Raw genomic sequence first — 24,015 nt, 5'->3', positions numbered from 1 at the left:
AGTTGAAGTCAATTAAATTTTATTTTTACAATGGACTTTGTCATAAAGCAGCTTTGCAGAAAGATATAAATTATACATTTGGAATGTTTCCCTAATCAGCAAGCCAGATGTGACGATGGCAAGAAAAATCACAGTGATGATATAAGAAAGAAATCAGACTCAAAAGGAAACACATCCTAATCTGGTTGACAGCAGATAATGTGATTATAAATAATTACCTATCAATAAGAGTGTACTATAATCAATTTCATTCAAATTATTTGTATATCGCTTTTTTGTTTTTTTCTGAAGATGCAAGTGGCTTAATTTTGTGATTGCAGCTTGAGTGACTCATCATGAGTAAAGTGGAACTGGTAACATAATATTTTGTGTTATATTGTCACCAAACCCCCTGATGACATCTCATTTCATTCACACACCTGAAGTGGTTTCTGAGTCCTGATCATTTAAATGTCACAAACTGCCATGTGTCTTTCATTTTGGGAATTTATGGGAATAAATGTGTCTTTCATTTTGGGAATTTTAAATGATCAAAATAATGGTTGAATAGTGGAGGGAAAAGTGCAGTGATAAAAGTGATAATATTATTTACATGATGACTAGGTATTTAAAGACATTCAACTTTCAAAACTAATTTTTGATTAGCATTATACTATCATTATTACACATTTTTTACTTAATTATATTACATTGTACTTTCTGAAATTAAATAAAGGCAATTTATGGATCTAGGTTGTTGATTGGAGGACTGGGGTTAAGCAAGGCCCTTAACCTTCACTGATCTAGGAGTGCTGAATCATGGCTGACCCTGCAATTTGACACCAACTTCCAAAGCTGGGATATGAAAAGTAAAGAATTTCACTGTGCTGTAATGTATATTTGACAAATGCAGACTTCTATGTAAAGTTTGAGAGATCAAGGAGGGTGTATTTTTAGAGAAAATCATCTACTATCATGTCCTGGTTTACATAAAACTTAACATGACATGACATGACATGACATAACATATACAGCCATAATGATTTAAATATATTTTTTGAATGTGAAAATGCTTGTTTACGTTTGGATGTGTCACCTGTCAGTTAATTTATAGACACTATACAGGTCACCTAAGATCCTGGGGATGGGGTGTTATGTGAATATGGGTATGAATTATTTAAACGTTGAGCCCAATTAAGGTTTTGTCACAGGTGGAGTAGGAAGACAGACTCAGATTCAGGATAGCTTTAAATAAACAGGTTTTAATCAATTAAAATACACAGAACAGGAACACAGAGGAAACTAGACAGGACAAAGGACAAGGAAACACTGATATACTCTGATGATGATTCACGGTTAAATAGGCATGGCAATTTACACATAGGGAACAGGAGTGCAGAGAATGGGAGGAGTAAACAAGGGTGGGGCAGACACATGGCACAGAACATAAACAGAAGCACATGTCCAAAAGTCCGGGTTGAGTCCTGACTGTACCACCCCCCCTCGAGTCGCGGCTCCCAAAGCGCCAATTCCCATCTTAATGACAATATCCATTGGGACCATGATCCCAATGAGATCCGGGGGGAGGCACATGACAGGGCAGATGGGGGGAGCAAGGCACACGACGAGGCAGATGGGGGGAGCAAGGCACACATCCACAGCCGAGCAGAAGGGACGAGAGACATCCTCAACCGAGCACAACACCCGACACACCGCAGCCAGACCACGCCTCGAAGAACAGAATGGGAGGGAGGGCGGGAAAGATCCTTCGCCACGGGCCTGCAACACCCCCCACAAAACAGAAGTGAGGCGACGTACTCCACGGACAACCAGGAAGTGAAGCAACGTCCCCCACCGGAACAGTTGCAAAGCGATGCCGCAGGACACTAAAGGAAAAAAAAAAAAAAACAGGCTGGTGACATCCTCCGCAGAACATAAGCGAGGTGACGTCCTCCGCAGAAAAATGTAAAGTGTAGCGGCATCCCTCACCGGAAAAAATGAGGAGCAATATCACTGAAAAAAGGAAAAAGTCCTTGCTGATTTAAAGTGCTAATCATGAAAAATAAAACTTACTTTTAAATAAATATAAAAAATGCTGCTTAAGGTGAATCCTCACAGTATGGTGATGATAAAGGATTATGGATGCTATAATTATAACGGTTGCCATAATTAAATGTGTGAAATAAGAAAATTCATAAAATGTTCATTATTATAAGATTCTGTGTTGACCTACTGTTAGCTCAGAGGTCAATAAACCCAGTTACCTGTGAAATCAGACAATTTCAGACTGACTGTAACCAATCTGCTATGAGCTTGTGATGTTCATTTAAGACTGAGACTTTCTGTTATGAGTTGAAGTGTTTCTGAATTTGCAGATGAGTTTTGATATTTATTTTTGGTTTATAATAGTATATTATTTTTTATAATTTATTAGAGTAATAAAGAGCTCCATGTGGATTTCGGCTGGATGATTGTAAGAAATTTGTATTTGTATTTTATCGTTTGTTCGAACATCTTCAAATCGCAGGAACTAGGTTTAAGGCTTCATAAACACACAGGGTCACATGAGTGTGTGTAGCCATCTGTATCAGTTTATTGTTACAAACATGACCTGTATATATTTACTTAGTTATGGTAAATACTGTTCATCAGTTATTTCATAGTTCATAACTGAGGTTTTAATGGCTATCAGTTATTAATTTCTAAATCTACTTTATTGAGGTGGAATTTTAGAGCTGATTATTTTACAGCACTTTTACTGCTGATGCTGCTGTGTGAGGCATTTACACCAACATGTGTTTACTGTGATAAAAAAACTAATGAAACAATAAGGTTGCATTCATTCCTATTAGAGTTCCTGTGCCATGCCCTTCTTTTCCAGCCACTTCTATTCTTCTGCTGTGCTCGTTTGGAAGATGTAATTGTATTTATTCCTTTTAGAGATCCTTATGGCAGTGGCCAGACCCTCTTTGAGAATTTCACCACGTCCTTCATTTCCAGCCACTTCCATTCTTCTGCTGTGCTTGTTTGGAAGATGTAATTTCATTTATTCTTATTAGAGTTCCTTATGGCTATGGCCAGACCCTCTTTGTGAATTCCACCACGTCCTTCTTTTCCAGCCACTTCTTTTCTTCTGCTGTGTTTTTTTCTCTTTTGTTTTAGACAGAGTAATATTCAGCAGCTTTGTTCCCACGATCTTCCCATTCATCTCCTGGATAGCTGTCTTAGCTTCACCTTCAGCGGAATATGTTATGTATCCATGTCCTTTTGACTTTATAATCTGTACAAGAAGACAGAGAAAGCAAACAATGAGCATTGCACATACACTTATATATATAAAATAGAACAGCTTTACAGTGTTAGTATCAGGGAACTGTGATTGAACCCCCTATAGTCCATATAAACATCTTCTGTGATAAAGGTCACATGTGTATGAAAAAACACATTTCCTGAAAGAGAGAGTAAGGGGAATTGAACGCTTGAGAAAGGAGGAAACTGTAGATTAGTAGTTCACCTTAGCTTTGATGATATTCCCGAATGGGAGGAACTCCTTATAGAGGCGCTGCTCATCAATGATCAAGTCCAAACCCCTAATGAACAGTTCAAATTTCTACAGAGCAGAGAGCAAAGTCCAGTTAATATTCAGTGTGTTAAATAAGCCAATCAAAATGCTCAAAATGTGAGAAATGAAACAGAAAAACAAACAGAAAATCACAAAGCAGCATGTAAAGGAGTAAAGTGTGGCTCTAGATTCATGGTAATCAGATCACATTAACAGCACGTCCCCACGTCCTTATATGGACACAAAGACATGTCCTTTCAGGTCTGCGATCTTCATTCATTTTCTACCGCTTTGCGAACTTCTCGGATCCTGCGATCTTCAGACAGACTTTAATGTTGTACCTTTGTGTTTACCTTTTTCTTTTTATGGAAATCCTCAACCTTTTCCTTCTTTTCTATGACCTCCTCAATCGCCTGCTCCTTATGCTTCTCTGTCTCCTCCTGCTCAGTGTCCAGTGCATCCATCATTTCTCCCCATGTCATTTGGGGAGGAGTTGGTGAAAAGTCGATGGATGCAGCTTTATCTGCCTGGACAGGAGGCAGATCTGAGGCCAGTTGAGGTTCAGGTTCAAGTGGAGAAAAAGTCTCAGGCAGAACCACAGGGCTGGGTTCTGACAAAGTCTTAGGTGGAGATACAGGCTTTGGTTGAGACATGGTCTCATTGGGAGGCACAGGCTTTGGGGCATATGCATGTTCAGGTGCAGACACAGGTTCGGGCAGAGATACTGGTTCGGGTGGAGACACATGTTTGTGTGATGACAAAGTCTCAGGTGCCTCAGGTGGAGGCTGGAGAGATGGGAGGAACCATTCTTCTTCAACAGTCTCCACTGTTGAGGGTTTGGGTGGCAGGACGTGGTAGTACACTGGATAGTACACAGGGTAGTACACAGGGTAGTACACAGGGTAGGTGTTAACAGGGACGTGTCTGAAGTCAGGTGTATTAGTTGCAATATCTGTATGGACAGGAGGCAGATCCGAGGCCATTTGAGGTTCAGGCTCAGGTGGAGACAAAGGTTCAGGCAGACCAACAGGGTTGGGTTGTGACAAAGTCTCAGGTGGAGACACAGACTCCGGTTGAGACATGGTCACAGGTGAAGGCACAGGCATTGGTGGAAACACAGGTTCAGGGGAAAATGCAGGTTTGGGTTTATGCACAGGATTGGGTGGAAACACACGTTCGGGTGGAGACACAGGTTCGGGTGCAGACACAGGTTCGGGTGGAGACACAGGTTTGGGTGGAGACACAGGTTCGGGTGGAGACACATGTTGGGGTGGTGACAAAGTCTCAGGTGAAGGCACCAACTCCAGTTGAGACATGGTCTCAGGTGAAAGCACAGGCTTGGGGGGAGACACAGGTTCGGGTGAAGACACATGTTGGGGTGGTGACAAAGTCTTAGGTGAAGACACCAACTCCAGTTGAGATATGGTCTCAGGTGAAAGCACAGGCTTGGGGGGAGACACAGGTTCGGGTGAAGACACAGGTTCGGGTGAAGACACATGTTGGGGTGTTGACAAAGTCTTAGGTGAAGACACCAACTCCGGTTGAGACATGGTCTCAGGTGAAAGCACAGGCTTGGGGGGAGACACAGGTTTGGGTGAAGACACATGTTGGGGTGTTGACAAAGTCTTAGGTGAAGACACCGACTCCAGTTGAGACATGGTCTCAGGTGGAGGCACAGGCATGGGGTGAGAGACAGGTTCGGGTGGAGACACATATTGGGGTGGTGATAAAGTCTTAGGTGAAGACACCGACTCCAGTTGAGACATGGTCTCAGGTGGAGGCACAGGCTTGGGGGGAGACACAGGTTCAGGGGGAAATGCAGGTTTGGGTGGAGAAACAGGTTCAGGTAGAGATACAGGTTCAGGTGGAGACACATATTGGGGTACAGACACTGTTTCGGGTGGTAACACTTTCTTGGGTGGATACATGGTCGTTCCTCTCAGAAGCTCGTTGACCGTAATATGTCGGCCACCTTCATTGGGGTTCTGAATTGGAATCTGCAGTAAATACAAGTTAAAGTTAAAATGTGAAAACACCATTATAAGAACCTTAAACATTTTTACTATAGTGCTTTTTTGATTATTTACCAGTATGCGGTTCCTTCTGGGCAGGATTGGCTGGTGGTTCTGAGGAGGCTGGGGAGATGGGAAGAAGCATTCTTCTACAGCAGTTTGCACCGTTGGGGGTTTGGGGTAGAAGTTGGGTGGCAGGACATGGCAGTACATTGGGTAGTAATCGGCGTAGATGTTGACAGGGACATGTACAGAGTCAGGTGTATTAGTGGCAGGCACATGCACTGTTTCTTCAGGCTGGAACTGAAAGAAGAAACAGAGTTGGCTTTAAGAGAAACTAATTGTTTCAGAAAAACAAACAGAAATAAACAGGTTCATACTGAGGCTTACTGATAAAAAATAAAGACATTTCTCTTCAGAATCAAGACTGGATGTATTACTTATTATACTGTATTACATTTGTATGTTAAATCATCATGTCTAAGGCTTTAGTGTTTCTTAACCTTCCTATTTTCCTCAGGACAATTTTGACCTCTGCTGAAAACTTAATGTGTCATAACTTGCGTTTTCTTCCACATATTTGCCTGAAATTTACCAGGATTGTTCCAAATGATTAACTTTGCAATTAAAATTAATTCTGTCTATTTTCATTTAACTATGTGTTCATAAAATAAATACTTTCCTCCTCAAGAGCATGGGGTCAATTTGACACGGACACATTTAGTGGGGCAATAGGTCACACTTTTGCTTTTTTCAGCGCAAATGAACATACATACAGTACAGACAAAAAAAATGCACACATAAAATGTCCACTAACACACGCATCCAAAACACACTCACACACCACACACACATGCACGCACACACGCACAAATTGGGCATTGCAATTCATTAGGCCTACAGAAAAAATAAAAGCTACTCATTTGTAAATATTTCACACTTGTTAGATGGATTTGTCCAGCTGGGGGCAAATTCTGATCTACCAACAAGCTTCACACACACACACACACACACACGCACACACACACACACACACACACACACACACACACACACACACACGCATTGGGCATTGCAATTCATTGGGCCTGGTAGGCAAAATAGACATAACAAGTGTAAAATGTTCAGAAATGTAAGCTGATCACACAGAATGGTGATAATTGTATAATTTTTGATTTATAAGCATTCAAGTCAATTTGGCCTGTGAAAAAAACAGGTTTTATTATTTACTGACATTAAAAATGGTCAAAATGGTTTCAAAACAATCCCCTGGCCAGCCTGTAATTGTGCATCAACTTTTGCGCCTCTATAGTGAAAATAATTCGAAATTTCAGGTTTTTTTTAGTAAAAATAAATAAATAAATTTTGAATTATTTTCACTATAGAGGCGCAAAAGCTGATGCAAAAGGTAAAAAGGTGAAAAGAAAAAAAATGGCTATCATATATACTTATTTTTTATAAGCAGTCAAAACAGACAAGGTCAAGTTGACTTGGCGCTCCTAATTTGCATAGGAATTCAGGAAAGGAAAACAGGAGGGTTAAGACAATAAGCTACTTGTCTTACAATTTAATATGAAATTTATATAAGTGAACATTAAACTATACAAATTTAATATTAAACTAGAAAGCATGAATGGTTAAATAAAATGGATCCTGATGATCAAATTTACTCATCAACAAAGTCATAATCAGGAAACTTACCATTTTCCAAACTTGGTGCTGTGATGTGCCTCATTTGAAAAAGAAAATTTGTGCAAATTAAAGTTTGTTGTGCAAAAGGTTTGGTGTGTGGTTTGTAAAAAGTGTGCGTGAAAAGTTTGGTGTGCAAAGTGTGTTGTGCAAAAAGGTGTGTTGTGTAAAAATAAAGTATGCTGTGTAAATCATGAATAGTGAAAGTCTTTCTAAACAATCACTAACTCGATGAAGTTTGCTCACTGTGTTTAAATTCGAAATGTATTTTCACCAGTTTATTCTGTGATGAGCTCTCATTCCATTCTAGAATAATCCAGAACACTGACCCTGTAGAATGTCACATGACTCATCCTACAACATCCTTCAGTGTTATACACTCATATGTAACCCACATGTTTACGTTCACAACCACAACATGACAATAATTCTATTAAATTCAAAATGTCAAACATTCAAAATAAATGCACGTGCAGCCCTGCCAAAAAAATAAGCTAAATCAAAAATTACCACAACATGGACATGTGACATACCAAAACACTCAGAACAATGAGTGGGATTGCGTCATGTGTATTCTGATGACGTCACGTGACGTCACGTGCAGCCCCGCCCCCAAAATACACTAAATTAAAAATGACCACAACATGAACATGTGACATATCAAAATGCTCAACACAATGAGGGGAACTGTGTCACGTGTATACTGCTAACGTCACGTTCAGCCCCACCCCAAAAATAAGCAAAATCAAAAATTTCCACAACATGGACATGTGACATATCAAAACACTCAGAACAATGAATGGAATTGCGTCATGTGTGTTTTGCTGACGTCACATGACATCACGTGCAGCCCCGACCCACAAATTATGCGAAATCAAAAATTACCACAACATGAACATGTAACATATCTAAATGCTCAGTACAATGAGGGGAACTGGGTCACGTGTATACTACTAATGGCACATGCAGCCCTGCAACCAAAATAAGCAAAATCAAAAATTACCACAACATGAATATGTTACATATCAAAACACGAGGGGAATTGCCTCACGGGTATTCAGGTGACGTCACATGATCACAAATCGATCGATACATCGAGGAGAAGTGGATTCAAGGTATTCTGGCATCATCACATGCTCATATCTTTTCAACTCCAAGAGTATTGGCATCCTATCTGTTTTATCAGTACTTGCTTTGTCAAGCCAACATCAAAGTTACCAAACTTTACAAATCTAGTTCTGAGATACCATTCTTTAGACTGCAGACTAGCATAAACTGCAGTTATAATTGCAGTGATAATTGCTCTGCATTAGCCAACATGCTAACAAAGCTTAGCAGTATAAACAGAAGAGATGCACTAGAAAGCTAATGCCATATGCTGGGAGATATTTAATTGAATTAGACTAAACTATTAGCTAAGACCCTCATCGGATTTAACATTTTTTAAATTTCAAAATTTAAATTCTAAAATTAAATGAATATTTATGTCTAAGATCTATCCCTAATGAGCAATCCTGAGGCAAAGGTGGGAAGGAGAATCTCCCTCAGATGAGAAAGAAACCTTGAGAGGATACAGACTCAGAATGGAACATCATCATTGCAACGTGCAACCTGAGTAAATAATAGATCAGCACAATTTCTGAGTTCAATATAACACTGATTCCTTTCTGACAAAGTCTTCAAATGTTCACTGATGAAAATCAGAGCACAAAGTTGAGCAAAGCAATGGCAGTTCAAAGACGGCATGATAGTCTCCGATTGGTTCAATCCACAGCAATCCCATGGGTCACAGTCTGTCCATGAAGATCAAGTAACACAAGCAAGGAGACACAACCCTGGTCAGAGGCCATTAACAGGTAATTTACTAACCAGTGCTGTCTGGTGCTATGATGAGGCGTAAATCCTGACTGATGTTATTCCTATGTAGGTATGAGCATGACTGCTGTATTACGAACCTTTGTAGGATATTGGAGATAAAGGGGAGGTAGATATTGGCCTATAGTTGGACAGCTGGCAGGGGTCGAGTTCAGGTTTTTTAATTAAAGGTTTGATAACTGCTAGTTTAAGAGATTTAGGCACATAGCCAGTGATATTCTACTAGTATTATTTGTTTAAATAAACATGTAGGTGAGGGATCCAGTATGCAGATTGATAATTTTGAAAAAGAAATTCATGAAAATAAATTAATCTCTGAAGGGGAGTAATATTATTATCTACAGCTTAGTACAAACTAGTAGTCTGAATTTTCTGCCTGATATTTTCATTTATTCTGTATTATTTGTCATTTCATTTACAATAAGTAAACGGTGCGAGAAATCTTCTATTTAACAGTTGAAGGTTAAGTTAAAATGTGCTGGCTGTGCATTCACTATTATCTAAGTGTATGCTAATCAGATTACTAAAACAAACATTCTGAGTGTTTATACATTTTTGCTTAGCACAGTTGTTAAATTGTGAACCCTGCGTGGCGACTCATTGCAGCTAGCAGATGGTCCGATTAGCCTGCTTGTCTGATCTCTGGGGCCAGAGAATACTACAGCATCAGACATCACCTTTCCTAATTTACACACCTTTACAATATTACTCTTGGTAACCTCTGACTTGTCAAAAGGTGCAATTATTTAACCAGGAAATTGAAGTCTTTAATAGTCATTCTTTATGATTTCTGACTCATTTGTGAACCTGAGGCTTTATTAGAAAATCATATTTGAGTAGACATGCTGGTTGTTTTATTCCATTTCAAGTCAAGTCAGGAAGCTTTTATTGTCATTTCAACCATATATAGCTGTTGCAGTACACAGTGAAATGAGACAACATTTCTAGACGACCATGTTGCTTCATAAAACAAAGAAAGAGCTTTAAAGTAGACTTAGCCACATAAAATTGCATCTGTGCAACCTGGTGCTAACAGTGCAAAACAAAAGACAAATGGACAGTACAAACAAACAATACCAGACATTGCACAAAAGACAATACACAAAAGCAGTGCCGACTAGTGTACATACTTTTCTTTAGTGCATGTGCAATTTCTACAGTTTCTATATTACAGTTATTTATTTGTTAGAATATATGTGAATCTAAGAGTATTGAAGAGCACATTGTCATGTGGTGAGCATTGCAGATGAAGTATATTGACTTGACCTGGTCACCCTTGGAACGATGAGTTTCGGCTCATCCCTATACACCATAATATGTGTATCCATGGAAATGGCTTGCTTCATATTTGAAAGGTGGGTAAGCTTAATACACCATGCTGCATTTAATCCACAAAAAAAAAAAAAAAATTAAACTAGATAGGAACTGAAGAACTGACAAATAAAAAATATAAATAATAAAAGTATAAAGTATAAAATATAAAGAATAAAATATGTGCCTGCTTAGTGTAGTAGAATAATATATATATATATATATATATATATATATATATATATATATATATATATATATATATATATATATATATATTACTGCTTTTGTTATGGTCATAATCATTAATAGTAGCTTTACAATACAGCATGAAAAATATGAGGCTGCAAAAAACAGTAACAGTAAAAGCAACCCTTTTCATGACTTATAGCTCAAGGTAAATGAGTCCTGTTAAAAATAAAAAATAACAATTAACTGAACTGTCTTTTTTTTATAGTCACACTAAAGAGTGGTTGAATATGCTATTATTGTTTCATGAATAAAGGCTCTGTATATCAAAGTGGAGAAAACAAAGCAGGGAAAGAAGAGAACCGCTAGCGAACATCCCGAAGTTGCTCAAAGAGTCGACATGAGAACAGTGATGATTCAGTAAAATGGCAAATTAATATTACAAAATAGAGACACAGAAGGTCTACTTGGGTAATTTTTTTTACCAAAGTATTTTGGGATGTTTTCAACTGTATCTCATAAAATTTCAGGAATTCAAAGAGGTCTTCAGAAAAGAACTTGTATTTCTAAATAGAAATTTCTAAAATGACCACAAGCATGATCTGAATATTATTATTAGAGACAAGATATCATGATCATAACATGTATATAAGCATTACATCATTTCTAAAGCAATACAGTTTAAAATTTTGTAATTTTTTATTAAACACAGAGAAAAGGAACACTAACCTCATGCCATAACTTAGCAAGTTATTTCAGTAATCTGAATTGTTGCCAACTTTCAAGATTGTGACCATGTTGAACTAGCTGATTACAAGCTAACTGAGGGTTAGCTAGGCAACACACTGAAAAGATCTCAGCTATGGAATGCTACAAAATGTGTGTTGTTATCAGTAGCAATAAGCAGTAGATGATAATAGCATTAAAAAAAATACAATGAAATAAATTGAGAGTAAAGCATCATTTAAGTTTGTAAGTATGTGTTTAGCATGGTCTTGTTTTAAAATGCTACCTTTCTAAATGCTAGTGGCTATGAGGAACACCGTTTTTCTGAGATAAAGTGCCTAGTTTTTCTCCCTCATATATTATTCTCTTTAAAAATGCCGGGTGAAACTGTGATGTGGAGGCTAACTGAAGGTTCGGGGTTGGACAGTGAGACATAGATAGTGGAGTTGAAATTTTGATGATCAATGATGAAGAACGGTGAAGAATGATTTGAACATTATGTTAATAGCATTTACAGTCTTAGCTCAGTCTATGATTAGCTCCCAGAAGTAGCCTTGTTCTGGTAGCCATGTTGAACTTATGTCACAGTACAATTCCACCTTTAGACCTGTTAAATCTTGACCTAATCCCTTAATATAGCTTATATCTAAGTTCAACCTGAGAAGTTCGGATAAGCGGTAAAAAATGAATGGATGAATGAATGAATAATCTGAAGTTCACTGTTTGATAGGTTGCACACTATGGACTTTATGTGGCTTGGTTGACTTATTTTTGAATCTTTAGCTCTGTGCAGTCGAAATTATTAGATTTTTAGATTAGAGTTGAAGTTATATACAACATCCTCTTGAAAAACTCCAAAAAAATCAATGTTGTTAAATTGCTTGTCATGAAAGGGATCACAGTTTTTGTACAAACCTTATCCTAATGTCTCCACATCTCTGTGGAAAACATCTTCGGAGATGCATGACTCATTAAAGGTTTTTCATAAGGACTTGTGAGAGTGATCAAACTCCATCTGGATAGATTTGAAATTCATACGACAGCCTAAAAATATTTTTTCACTGCGTCATACTGAACTCTCTCAAGGTTAAGCATCAGGCATACTATTAGCCTTAAAAACCTCAAAGCTGAACAGCCTGTAGGCTTTAAAGCCTCTCTCTCTCTCTCTCTCTCTCTCGCTCTCTCTCTCTCTCACTCACTATGTGTCTGAGGATCTCTCTTTCTCACTTTTCTCTTAATGAGCCCTGTAAGATAGACATCATTCTGGCCATCATCACAGGATTCAAACTAAAAAGCTTAAGCAATTATAATGATACAGGCCAGGATTCAGACCCTTGGTAGAAATTAGGTCCGCAATTTGGAATGAATACATAATGCGGTCTAATCAGATATACTTCCTTTTCATTTGGTCAGAAAGGTTCAAACGGGATCTATTTGTGAGAACAGAATAATGCAGGACAGCAAAAAAGTCCTTTATATTTATTTATATGTAAACACATATGAAGCTCAGACTACTTTTATTGACAGGAATATGTTATTACTGCATGATGACTCATGATTCATAACAATGATTCATTCATTCTTGTCTGGTCAGGGGTTAAGATCACAGTGTTAAAGAATATTATTAAATACTAAATAATAGTCATTTGTTTTAGAATCTGAAGCCAATTATATTTGTTTGATCTATTTGTTTCCTGTTTTATGTAGTTGTAAGTAGTTCTTTATATAACCTTTTGGTGTCAGATTCTGTATCTCAGGGTCAAGGGGTTTTTTTTCCATTTAATTACTTGTCATCTGTATTTATTTATTTTATTTTATTTCTATTTATTTATTTATTTATTTATTTATTTTCCTGATGGTTCCTGGATTAAATTACCAGCCTCGACTATCCAGACATATAGCATTATATAAGTGTTTGTAGTTAATCTTAACTATGGGAAGTCGTAGCCTAATGTTTAGAGAGTTTGATCCCTAACCCTAAGGTTGCGGGTTCGAATCTCAATACCATGACTGAGGTGCCCTTGAGCAAGGCACCGAACTCCCCCCAACTGCAGCATAAATGGCTGCCCACTGCTTCGGGTGTGTGTTCACGGTGTGTGTATGTGTTCACTGCTGTGTGTGTGCACTTTGGATGGGTTAAATGCAGAAAACAAATTCTGAGTATCTCACCATACTTAGCTGTCTGTCACGTCATGTCACGTCACGTTCATGTAAAGTGTTACTAAGCTTTCTACTAATTGTTTTAACCCATAACGTTCATTAACAGTTAAATAAAAAGCTGACTAACACCTATCATATGATACCAAATTCAACCCTCCATAGCACCAGCTTGAGAAAATGCTCTTGGTTATAATTACTCTAAATAATTTCCCAGATGTCATGGTTCAGAACCACTGCCAAAGAGAACAGGGTCAGACATTTCCTTGCTCATTTCCTGGTCCTGGACTCCAGCATGCAAAATTATTTTGACCCTTTTGACCCTGGCTATTATATTTAGGGCAATTAGAACACACCTATTCAGAGCATTCACTCCCTGGTGATTAAATTGCAGCATCGATTTTCATACAAACTCAAACCCTTTGTTCATCTCTCCCTCCTTTATGTTGCATATGAATCTATATATCATTTCAGCTCCTTCTTTCCCAGATTCAATTAGGCCTCTTTGCCAGAGTTCAATAGACTTCTTTTTTTTTTTTTTTTTTGTTTGGGTGCTTCACAAAGAGCTTTAAGTTACAATTTTTTTGTCATTTCACCCTGAAATAGTCCTTTAGTGGAAGGAAAAGTGCACTTCAGCGTGGACCTGAATACAACAGGAGTGTATATACAGTAATTTTAATAAAGACATCTTGTTCATCAATCTTTTTTTTTTAACCCAGTAGCTCCCATTATGCATCACACAATCTGAAACTTGTTTACAGTAGTACAGTTAAAACTCTATAGTGTAGTAACAGTATAAACTTTTTCATTCATATGGATTTTGAAAAATGTAAACTACACCTAATTAAAACTAAAAACTTGATTGTAAAGCACCAGAGCTATAGAATTAAAAGTTTTATAATTAAATTTTTATTATAATAAGAACTAAACAGCATTATAAGGGCATATCTTACATTTTATCTTTACACTATATCCAACCTTATAATTCTGTGCTTACAATTTGTCAATGATAGAAAAGTCCAGGCTGTGCTTTCATAAGGCGTAAAGTCAGGTCACGTTAAACTCGAGTAAGCATAATGTCTGCCGACTAGAGTACATGAGGTAACTGAACACAGCAAGATTGTTCTCTCAGTCTGGGTCCATAAAGTGAATGGTATATGATGTATACAGTATTAATGCAATCTGTTTCAGCTTTCAGGCTCGGAATCCTGACATAGCCTCAGAGCCTAAGAAAAATGCTGTGTGTATATGTGTGTGTGTTTTCATGTCTATGCATGTGCCAAGTTTGTGAGATAAAGCAAACGAGCTGCAATCACTTAGCACAAACACGGCACTCCGGCACATTCACTGCTGTAATGGCATGTGATCCACCAAAATCCCAGTTTCATGGGAACTGACAGCTGGGAGTAAAATAAAGATTTGATGTTGGGAGCAATTGAGACAGTTGTCCATGACTATCTGCTATCATCACCATGTCGTTTGCCTCGCAGCGTCGTAGAAAGCCGATCGATGATTGAGTAGATGTCATCCATCAAGCCCAGCACTATCAAGCTTCTCGTTAGCAGAATTATTGAACCGTGTTGCAGTTTGAGTTTGTCAAGCATTGGTGGGATTTGAATAATGCTCATGCTGTGCAGTGTTTGATCTATGCATTCATTTCACTAGCTGATGAAGACTGATGGAATCTGTAGCATAATAACAGAATTGAATGCTACTGTTGAATTAACCCTACAGGACTTAAATAATTTTCCTTTTCGAGAATGAATTACTGCAGTCATGGGGTGTAAATCAATGCTGCATTGAACTTTCCCTGTATGATATTTCTGAAAGACCTCTAGCACCATCAATAAACAACAAGCATGGAAAAGGTGAACACAAATGGAGAACAAACCAGTGGATGGACAGGGGTCAAAAACAAGAACAAAACAGGATTTAAACAAGAGAACATGGAGTTCAGTGAAATGTCAACTGTGTATGTCCAAGGGGTAGTTTATGTCAGAATCCTATTAATGTCTAGCTGAATAAAACAATAAAAAACAAAAACTGGAGACTTCCTGAGCAGACTTTAAACATTTAGTAGTAGAACTAAAGTATAGTTTTAGACAGGACTTGCAGAGACATCTCCTGTTGGTGGCATGGGAAGCGGAGTGACTCAATCTCTGTGAAGAATGATGGCAGAGTGACTTGAAAGATCCTGTTTCCTGCGTAGATGGGAGTTTGAACAAGAGTCTTCTGTGAAGACTAGTCTGAAAAACATGGAGCAAGAGAGGCCTCAGCTGGAGGAATAGGGTCCACAGGTTATGCAGTAGTGTAAGCAGGTGGAGCCCTGGAGACAGTGGGTTGTGGCTCAGTGGATGGTTGCCCCACAGAGTTCTTGTCTGAGACAGGCAGACAAATCCATTGTGATTTCTCCACCTGTGCCACGGTATGTTCATTTTTTTGGGCCGACACCTGAGCTCTGCAGGTTGGTTATGCTGTGATAAGATGAACCTCACTGTAACATGAGCCTTGTTAGTAGGCTTAAAATCTGCCACTTAACAAAAACATTTTTGGTTTTGGTGAATAAATAAATTTGGAGAAAACTTGGGTGATTTGGAGAGGAAACGACAAGGAATAATCAAATTAACAACTAAATCTAGGGGTTACCTGTCTTCAAGTCAAGTCAAGACACTGCATGAGCGAAAACAAGAGGGTTTTGTACTTCACACTGTAGTACTTTTCAAATCATGATACTGTAGGACAAGGTGGAAACATAAACATGAGTACTTGGCTTTTATCATCCTGGTATCTGTGATTCAAAGATGAACTCTTTGCCAATTATTTACCAGCCATACAGGAATATACTAAACACTTCTAGACTCTATTGCTTCAGGACTAAATTTGATTACCTTTTCACTTTGATGTCCAGTATTTGTACTTTTAGCTGTAGCTCCACCACATTCTCCCTTCTCTTCCTATCCTTCCAAGTTGCATTCTCTAACACATCATAGCCCACAACCCACAGTCGTTTCGCTCAATTTACGGCAGCCATCTGTCTCCTGGAATGTGACGAAAGAGTAAAACTACACCTAAATCCTTAATGGCACCCTGGCGACTTTCTCATCACCCTCCTCAAATGGCCTTTAAACCTTTTCAATCAATTAAGTTCTATACCGCTATTGCCACATACACCGACCTCATTTCAGGTAAAGAAGATCGTACATCTGAAATTAAATCTCCAAAGGTTTGGACATTGGGGAGCAAGCAATCTTAGATGGAGGTTATGGGCTGAACTCGGTTGATTAAATATATTATGGTAAACTACTATCAAAACTGAGACCGAAACAGTCATTGAACATGGCTATTCCAGCAAGCATGGCCTGATAATAGACCACCCAAGGAGCAACAAAACAAATACATTTCCATTACGAGCAACAGTCAAGGAAAATGGCCACCTAAGAGAATGGGAAAATTGCAGAGGTGCTCAAATAATGCAGGTTTAATACAAACCATCAAAACAATGCACTGCCACATCATTACCACCAGTAGATAATAATAAAGAATAGGATTTATTTTTGCACCTGAATGAAGGAAAGTTTAGTAAAAATGCAAAAAGGGCCTTAAGTATATAATTATCAGGTATATAATTATTACCGACACGATTTGTTCCGCTTTTACTACACATCCCCTTTCACCAACAAATAGCCAGCACAGTTTAGCAAAATACTTAAACGTTTCTTTTTAGGCAAATAAACATCTGCTTCATTTTCTAGCATGCTTCAAGCAATACACCTGAGAATGAAAGACAATAATAAGGTATTTTATTCCATCACGGAGGTTTCAAGTATTACAAATAATTTCTAAACTGACATCAGTGCAAATAAAAAAAGTTATTAGTGCATGCAAAATTAAACACTGCCTTTGTTAGTATGGAAATTGCAGTCATTTATCCTTGTTAAATCATTATTTTTTAGAGTGAATGTATTTTTAAAGAGACATATATGATATTATAAGTTAATATGGCTTAGCTAATTTATCATAATGAATCTAGGTATCATAAAATAATTGTATCATGTCTCTGCACAATTATTAATATTTCTAACACAGAAACTTCAACAAGCATAAGTGAGTGATTAGATTTTATTAAGCAATACAAATTCATTGGTCTAGAAACTTCATTGGATTTCATTTTATTAACTGATTATTTTGTTTGTTTGTTTTTCAAATTGATGTGATTTAAGTCTTGTGAAAGTTGTGATCACTGACCCTAACCCTAGCCTTACTTTTCTAACTCTTTCTAACTCTACGTAACTAACTCACACTAACTCTTTGGCATGGTTTCCTGTTCCTGGTCTCAATTTACTTACAAGAGCTATTTCATGGCAAACATTGAAAACTTCATTGTTTTCGCCTTAACTTGGTCAATCATTTTGGCTGGCATTTTGTCAGTGAAGCTTTCCTGCATATGGATCCTTACAGTAAGCTCATGTGAATTGACCAATTCATTCACTCATTCATTCATTCATTCAATCATTCATTCATTAGTTTACTGATACTTTGATTCTTTGGTTCATTCATTTGTTTACTGATACTACTGATACTTTGTTCTGACCTGGGTTGTATTGGTTCCATGGGGGAAAGCCAAGCTCAAGGTTGAACTAGGAACCCTGAACTTATGAGGTGGTAGTGATACTCCCTTTAGCATTCTGAGTTGCATGCTGAGTCATGCGAACTGTTGTAATGTACAAAATGTTCAAGATTGAGAACAGACTCTGTTTCTAAGACATTAGATATATAAACTATTATTATTATTCTGTAAAAGTTCATTTGAATCTCCTTTTGAAAATTGTTTTGAAATTTAGAATCTCAAGACCATGTTGCATACTTCCCTTTTCATGCCTGCACTAAAGGCTAAAACATAATTGATAATAACAAGGATTTGATGATGTTGCACTTTGTTTCAATATAAGACACCACTTTACATTAATAACCATCTCCACACTCAGTAGACCAAAGCTAAACTACATTCATGTATGGCTGAGTTAAAAAAAAAAACATAAATGTTAGCTATCCACAAATTTTCCTTGTGTGTGAAACCTTTGTCCGCATCTAATGCATTGGCATTTCTCCTATTATGAACACAGGTCAGTACTTCAAAAGAGGCAGTGCTCCATTACTGACTGGATTGGATGAAATCATTTAAAATAAATAAGTGAGAGGATGTCAGGCTGTTGGCCTTCAAAGAGATAAAAGGCACTTATAACCCTTTGCATGCTTTCAGGTCTATAGCCCAAAGTCTCCTGAGATCCATTCAAATCTCACTACTGTAGAAATCCTCCTAAGTACTGAGCTAATCACATGAGGTTCAAGAAAGAGTTCACATCTGCAAAATAACAGCTCTGAAAAGAAATGTTCTGACAGTATAAAAATGTGCAATCTAATTTAAAAGTACAACTGTCAATCATGATGTGTTGTAATAGGACATAAAGTGAAACCGACTAAAGAAACAAAACGCAATTCTTGTTTTGTCCCATCTCAACTGAAGCTCTTTGATGTTTTATATTGTATTATACTATATTATATTATACTAGGAATATTGACTAGGAAGATGAGTAATATTATACTTCCAGTAACTTGGCATTGTTATGAAACCATTACGGTTAAGCACAGGGATAAACCTATTAGGCATACACGTTCAGTTAAATACATGCTATGTGATGTTTTTTGGTCAGGTATAGCAAGCAAGAGAAAATGAGCTCTTTTATTCAAACCACACAGAAATTATAGTTCTGTCATATGTCCTTTCATTTATGTACATTAATTGGATAATGTTTGCAATATATTTTTAATTTCCCATGTTGGAATATCAGTGATCGAGTACCTAATCAACCTCGTTGATGTCTATTCCAACGCTATTTTATGTATGCTGATGACATAGAAGTGTCAGTGAAGTCATCTTAGAGAAAGGTAGATTACATTAAGACATTAAAAGGTAGGGGCTCCGATTTTTGAGAAATGCTTCAGAAAACTGAGTTGGGCCGAAAAATAAACAAAAAACAAAACAAAAGTGTAGACAATGAGCAGAAAGGGGCGGGTCTTGTCAATATGGGCGGAGAGAGTGTTCAGTGCGCATGTGTGACATTAGCAGAAAGTGGTTTTAACATTGACATGGTGGATAAAAATAAAGAAAGAAAGCGAAGAAAAGCTTCCGATAAGGCAAGAAGTAGGACGTGTTAATATAGGATCAGCTTTCCAGCGCTAGAGAGAACTGAAGGAGCAAGAAGCCACATATTCACAGATTGGAGTTTCCTGAGTCAATAACTCCTGAGCAAAACACTGTTACTACACAAATAACACCTCTTTTCTATCGTAGTAATGTAGAGAGGCAGCTACAACCACGTTTTGCTAGTAACAGCGTTTAGCTCAGGAGTTATTGACTCAGGAAACTTGAATCTGTGAATATTCGGGCAACTTTACTTAAGACGCCGAAGCGCTTTTTTCCTTCTCGATAGGTGAGTAACGTTGGTTTTGCTTTGTTTTACAGAACTAATATATGCTGTGTGTCATTTTTTCTTGTTTGTTTATCTGCAATCGTATTTTTCTTCCCTTCTGCTATGATAGACACATTTCTTTCCATTAGTTGCCTGGGTTGAGTATGTATGTGTGGGCGGAGCTATCGATACAGGGGTGGGACCCATTTGGGTTAGGGGTGTGTTTGTTTTGGTGATTTTATATGTCAACAATTGGCTTTCAAAAATCGGAGACCCTACCTTTAATAATCCACTCTGTCTAAACACCAGACATGGCTGTTAACAAAAGATTGTGTCAACAATACGGGCTAGAAGGACATCCGTGTACTTTATACTGTACCATTCAGTTATAACCAGTGGTGCTTATTTTCAATTAAATACATTTATGTTAGATAACCCTGGTCTAGGCATAATTGTAGTCTTGTAGCAGTCAACATTGAAGTCAGAAATATGTATTTGGTACAGTGAAGACTCCTACAACTAACTGTAGGATTTTTCTTTTGTGCTTTCCAGCAGTTTTGTGCTTTCTGTTCAACATGGACAGCAGTGAGCAGTATTTTTGTCCTTTGTAAAGTGGGATCAAATTGCAGGCCCATCAATCAGAGGCTTTAGTTTTCAGCCTTTTCAAAAAATTATCTGTAACCAGAGTAAATAGAAAATGGGTTTGCTCTTGGCACTGAATTTAATTATATGACTCTCATAGCACTCCAGCTGCTTTGGACCACTGCAAGCATCTCTTTGGAAAAGCCTGGCAAAACAAATAGGTTTCAAATTGACATTCAAAAGCAAGAAAAAAAATGTAGAGGAACGTAAATAATGTTTTTGTTCTAGAAAAAAACATGGTGGTCATTAATTTTCGCAAGTGAAAGCACCAGTCTGTGATTTCTCTTTTTTCTTTTCACAGAGGGAATTCTGGAGTTGACGTATGGCATGGAAACCACTGAAGTGAAACTTTACTTTACTGAAACTTAGTGCAGTTTTAGACTTTTCATAGCACATCAGGAGTAAGTGTACTGCTGCATGAACAGCCTTTCATGCAGACAACAAAACAACAAAAAAACCTTCATTCCAAAGGCAAAGGCACAAGTATTTCCTTAGAAGACATCAAGCTAGAGGAAAACATGAAATTCTTGGTGGCTCAGAAAGCATTGCATTATATAATTTCCACAAATGGCAGTAGATTAAAATTACATGCAATAGTAATCTTACAAACCATTCTATATAGAACATTTATTAGTAGTAGCAGTATTAGTAGTAGAAGTAGTAATAGTAGCTATACTTTTGTGGTCCAGCTTAGATCCACAACATATCCCCTTGATTTGGGGAGTTAGGATGAAATTTCTAGAACTTGGTGGAAACTCATAGAGACATGTGAAGAACATGAACAAAGTAAAATCACTCAAACTGGGGGACCCTGGAGCTTATTTACACCCACAGGTGTAAATAACATTAACCCTTTAAAGACCACTGTTGCAGAATTACAACATCACTTACAATATAACAATTTAAAAAAAGACCACATTTAAAAAAAGATAGAAGAAGTGTTTATAGGACCGGTCATCTGGCCATGAACTTACTCTACATAGAATAAATATTCCGCTGAGAATAAATAAATATGGTAAGTTTTAGTAATGACAAATAAACATCACCTACAAATGTTTGATTTAACATTTATTAACTAACAATATTTTACTCTTTTTACCAAAAGTAAAAAAAAAAAGGAATTTCCACCTTTTTTCAATGCCTAACATTGAATTACTTTGTCAAGTCACACTCCACAGTCATGTTAATGACTCAGTGTTTCATAAATATTTCTGTCTTCACCTAGCCTTCTAAGAGAAAGTTATTCATAGAAATGTTCATAAAACAAATATATATTTAAACTATTTCTGTTGTCTATTTCTAAGCATCTAAAATATGAAGGCATTATCTTCAGCCACTAAAATTCTGTGTACATTTATATTAGATTTTCTGCAATAAAATTCAAATGTCTGAAAAGTCGATTTCCATTCCACTGGCATAATGAAATGTCAGTGTACTAACAGAAATGGTTAAAACATAATTCAATCCATACCAATTTTGACCAATCATTCTTTTGCCTGTTCGTTTTACTCACACTAGATTAAGATTACTTTATTTTCTCTTTTGAGAAACACTTCCTGAACCTGAAATCTTGAGAAATATAAACAATTTAAAGATATATTTTTAAGAGATTTTTTTTAAATCTAACCTTAATCTTAACGCTAATATAAACTTCATCACATTTGATTTGAATGTCACCATGCAAGTGATTACAAATAGTAGACCATGTTTTCCAATCTAATTTTCATTAAATTGAATTAATTTAGTAAAAATATTAACCCCACTGAAATGAGAAACTTTGTTAACAACCAGAAGGACATGTTAGAAGACCTTGAGAAGTTTCCTGATTGACAGCATTAGCTATTTCACTACAGTCAAAAGCAAACCTCATTTAATCCCCTTCATAAAAAGATTCCCAACAATTGATGGCAGAAATAATGTTCCTACGTGATTGCTAGCACTTCGTTGTAAACTCATTTCTTCTCCCCGCACAACAATAAGGCTATGCGGCTACGTCTTAATGGTTTCATCTTCTGGTTTTACGACGGGAAAGGAAAGACATCTTGCTTGGTGCTTTGCAGGTAATTTGAATGCACTTCACAGTTTCAGCCTACAGTGCTTTATCTCCTCGGGTGGTCTTCTAGGTGCACTGATTTATGAGTAACAGGGAGTTTGCTTTGTAAATTCCTTGGAATGGATGAAAAAGATGAAATACAATGTTCCCGCTGGTTGTTTTTTTTTTAAATGTGAGAGTCATCGAGCTGAGATACCTGTGAATCATCACTGATGTTAAACTTAACATGATGCAGGTGCTGCCCACAAGTCACGATGAGACGTGACTATGCTACCCTTGTAGGTCATGCAAGAATGTTTGGGGAAAATAATTACAACTAAAACTTTTTTGTATAAAGTGAATAGCACCCATACTTTCCTTTTTATAAGAGTTTTAACATTCTCAATTATTATAAAACATATCAAAATTTTGGATGGTGTTATTAACAATGATTATATCAATAATTAAATTAATATTAACAAGTTATTAAAAGGACTTCTACAGTATGTTAATAAATATGGGGTGTGAATTAAAAAAACTTTTTGCTTTTTCTAAAAGTAAACAAGGATAACAAACCTTATTGCTGAATAAGAATACCTTTGATGCTTTTCTGCTCACCACGGTTGTAAAGAGTGTTTACTTGAGTTACTGTAGTCTTCCTGTGAGCCAAAACCTCTCTGGCCATTGCCCTTGTCCTCTCTGCCTTCTCACTGAATGCTGATGTTACCATTCTGTGTAGACTCTACAGACTATTTTTAATGGTGGCAGTTTCTTTAATACTCAAACTACTGAGATCCTATTTTTCCTCTATTTTGAGGTTAGATGAGAATGTGATGCTCTTAACCTGTATCTGTTGACTTGATATATTGCTCTGCTGCTACATAATTCACTGACTAGATGATTGCATGAATATAAATGACCAGGTGTACAGGTGTTCCTATTCAAATGATCATTCTGTATTTTAGAAACATATGCTGCATCTGTCACTGATGGCAATGCTGGACTGAGAGTTATTGGAGTACGAAAATTCAGGAGATTGAAGTAAATATATACTGTAATACCTTATCCATCCATCCATCCATCCATCCATCCATCTATTCTCTGTACAGCTCATCCTACATAGGGTCATGAGGACTCTGGAATCTATCCCAGAAGACTCAGGGCACAAGCCAGGGATCCCCTAGATGGGGTACCAACCAAGGGCATAACTGCACATGCACAAACAGATCCGTTCGAACACTACAGACAATTTAATGATGCCAGAGAGGCTCGAACAAATGTCTTTAGACAGGAGGAGGAAACCAGAGTAACCCGAGGTGTGAGCTTTAAATGAATAGTTTAGAATCTACACATTCCTTCCTGTCGTTCTGA

The 24,015-nt window shown here is 37.2% G+C and overlaps 1 protein-coding gene across 2 annotated transcripts; it reads right to left on the bottom strand.

Annotated features, from left to right (window-relative positions):
• Positions 1-1,221: 1,221 nt before the first annotated feature.
• LOC113656395 (proline-rich extensin-like protein EPR1) lies at positions 1,222-7,547 on the bottom strand. 2 transcript variants are annotated; one of them, XR_007138609.1, is made up of 6 exons: positions 7,255-7,547; positions 5,629-5,856; positions 3,895-5,538; positions 3,494-3,589; positions 1,969-3,259; positions 1,222-1,865 (listed from the first exon to the last, which is right to left on the bottom strand). XR_007138609.1 is itself a non-coding variant. In XM_027167662.2 (5 exons), the coding sequence occupies exons 1-5, from the start codon at positions 7,255-7,257 to the stop codon at positions 3,035-3,037; spliced, it is 2,196 nt and encodes a 731-aa protein (XP_027023463.2). In that variant the 5' UTR covers positions 7,258-7,547; the 3' UTR covers positions 1,222-3,034. The 2 variants fall into 2 exon arrangements, 1 of the variants encoding a protein (XP_027023463.2); XM_027167662.2 differs by having other exon boundaries at positions 1,222-3,259.
• Positions 7,548-24,015: the final 16,468 nt, after the last annotated feature.

This window comes from Tachysurus fulvidraco, chromosome 2 (assembly GCF_022655615.1).
Source record: "Tachysurus fulvidraco isolate hzauxx_2018 chromosome 2, HZAU_PFXX_2.0, whole genome shotgun sequence".
Taxonomy (NCBI): domain Eukaryota; kingdom Metazoa; phylum Chordata; class Actinopteri; order Siluriformes; family Bagridae; genus Tachysurus; species Tachysurus fulvidraco.
Note: the sequence above shows the minus strand (reverse complement) of the source record. Positions and strands in the feature narration are given on the sequence as shown.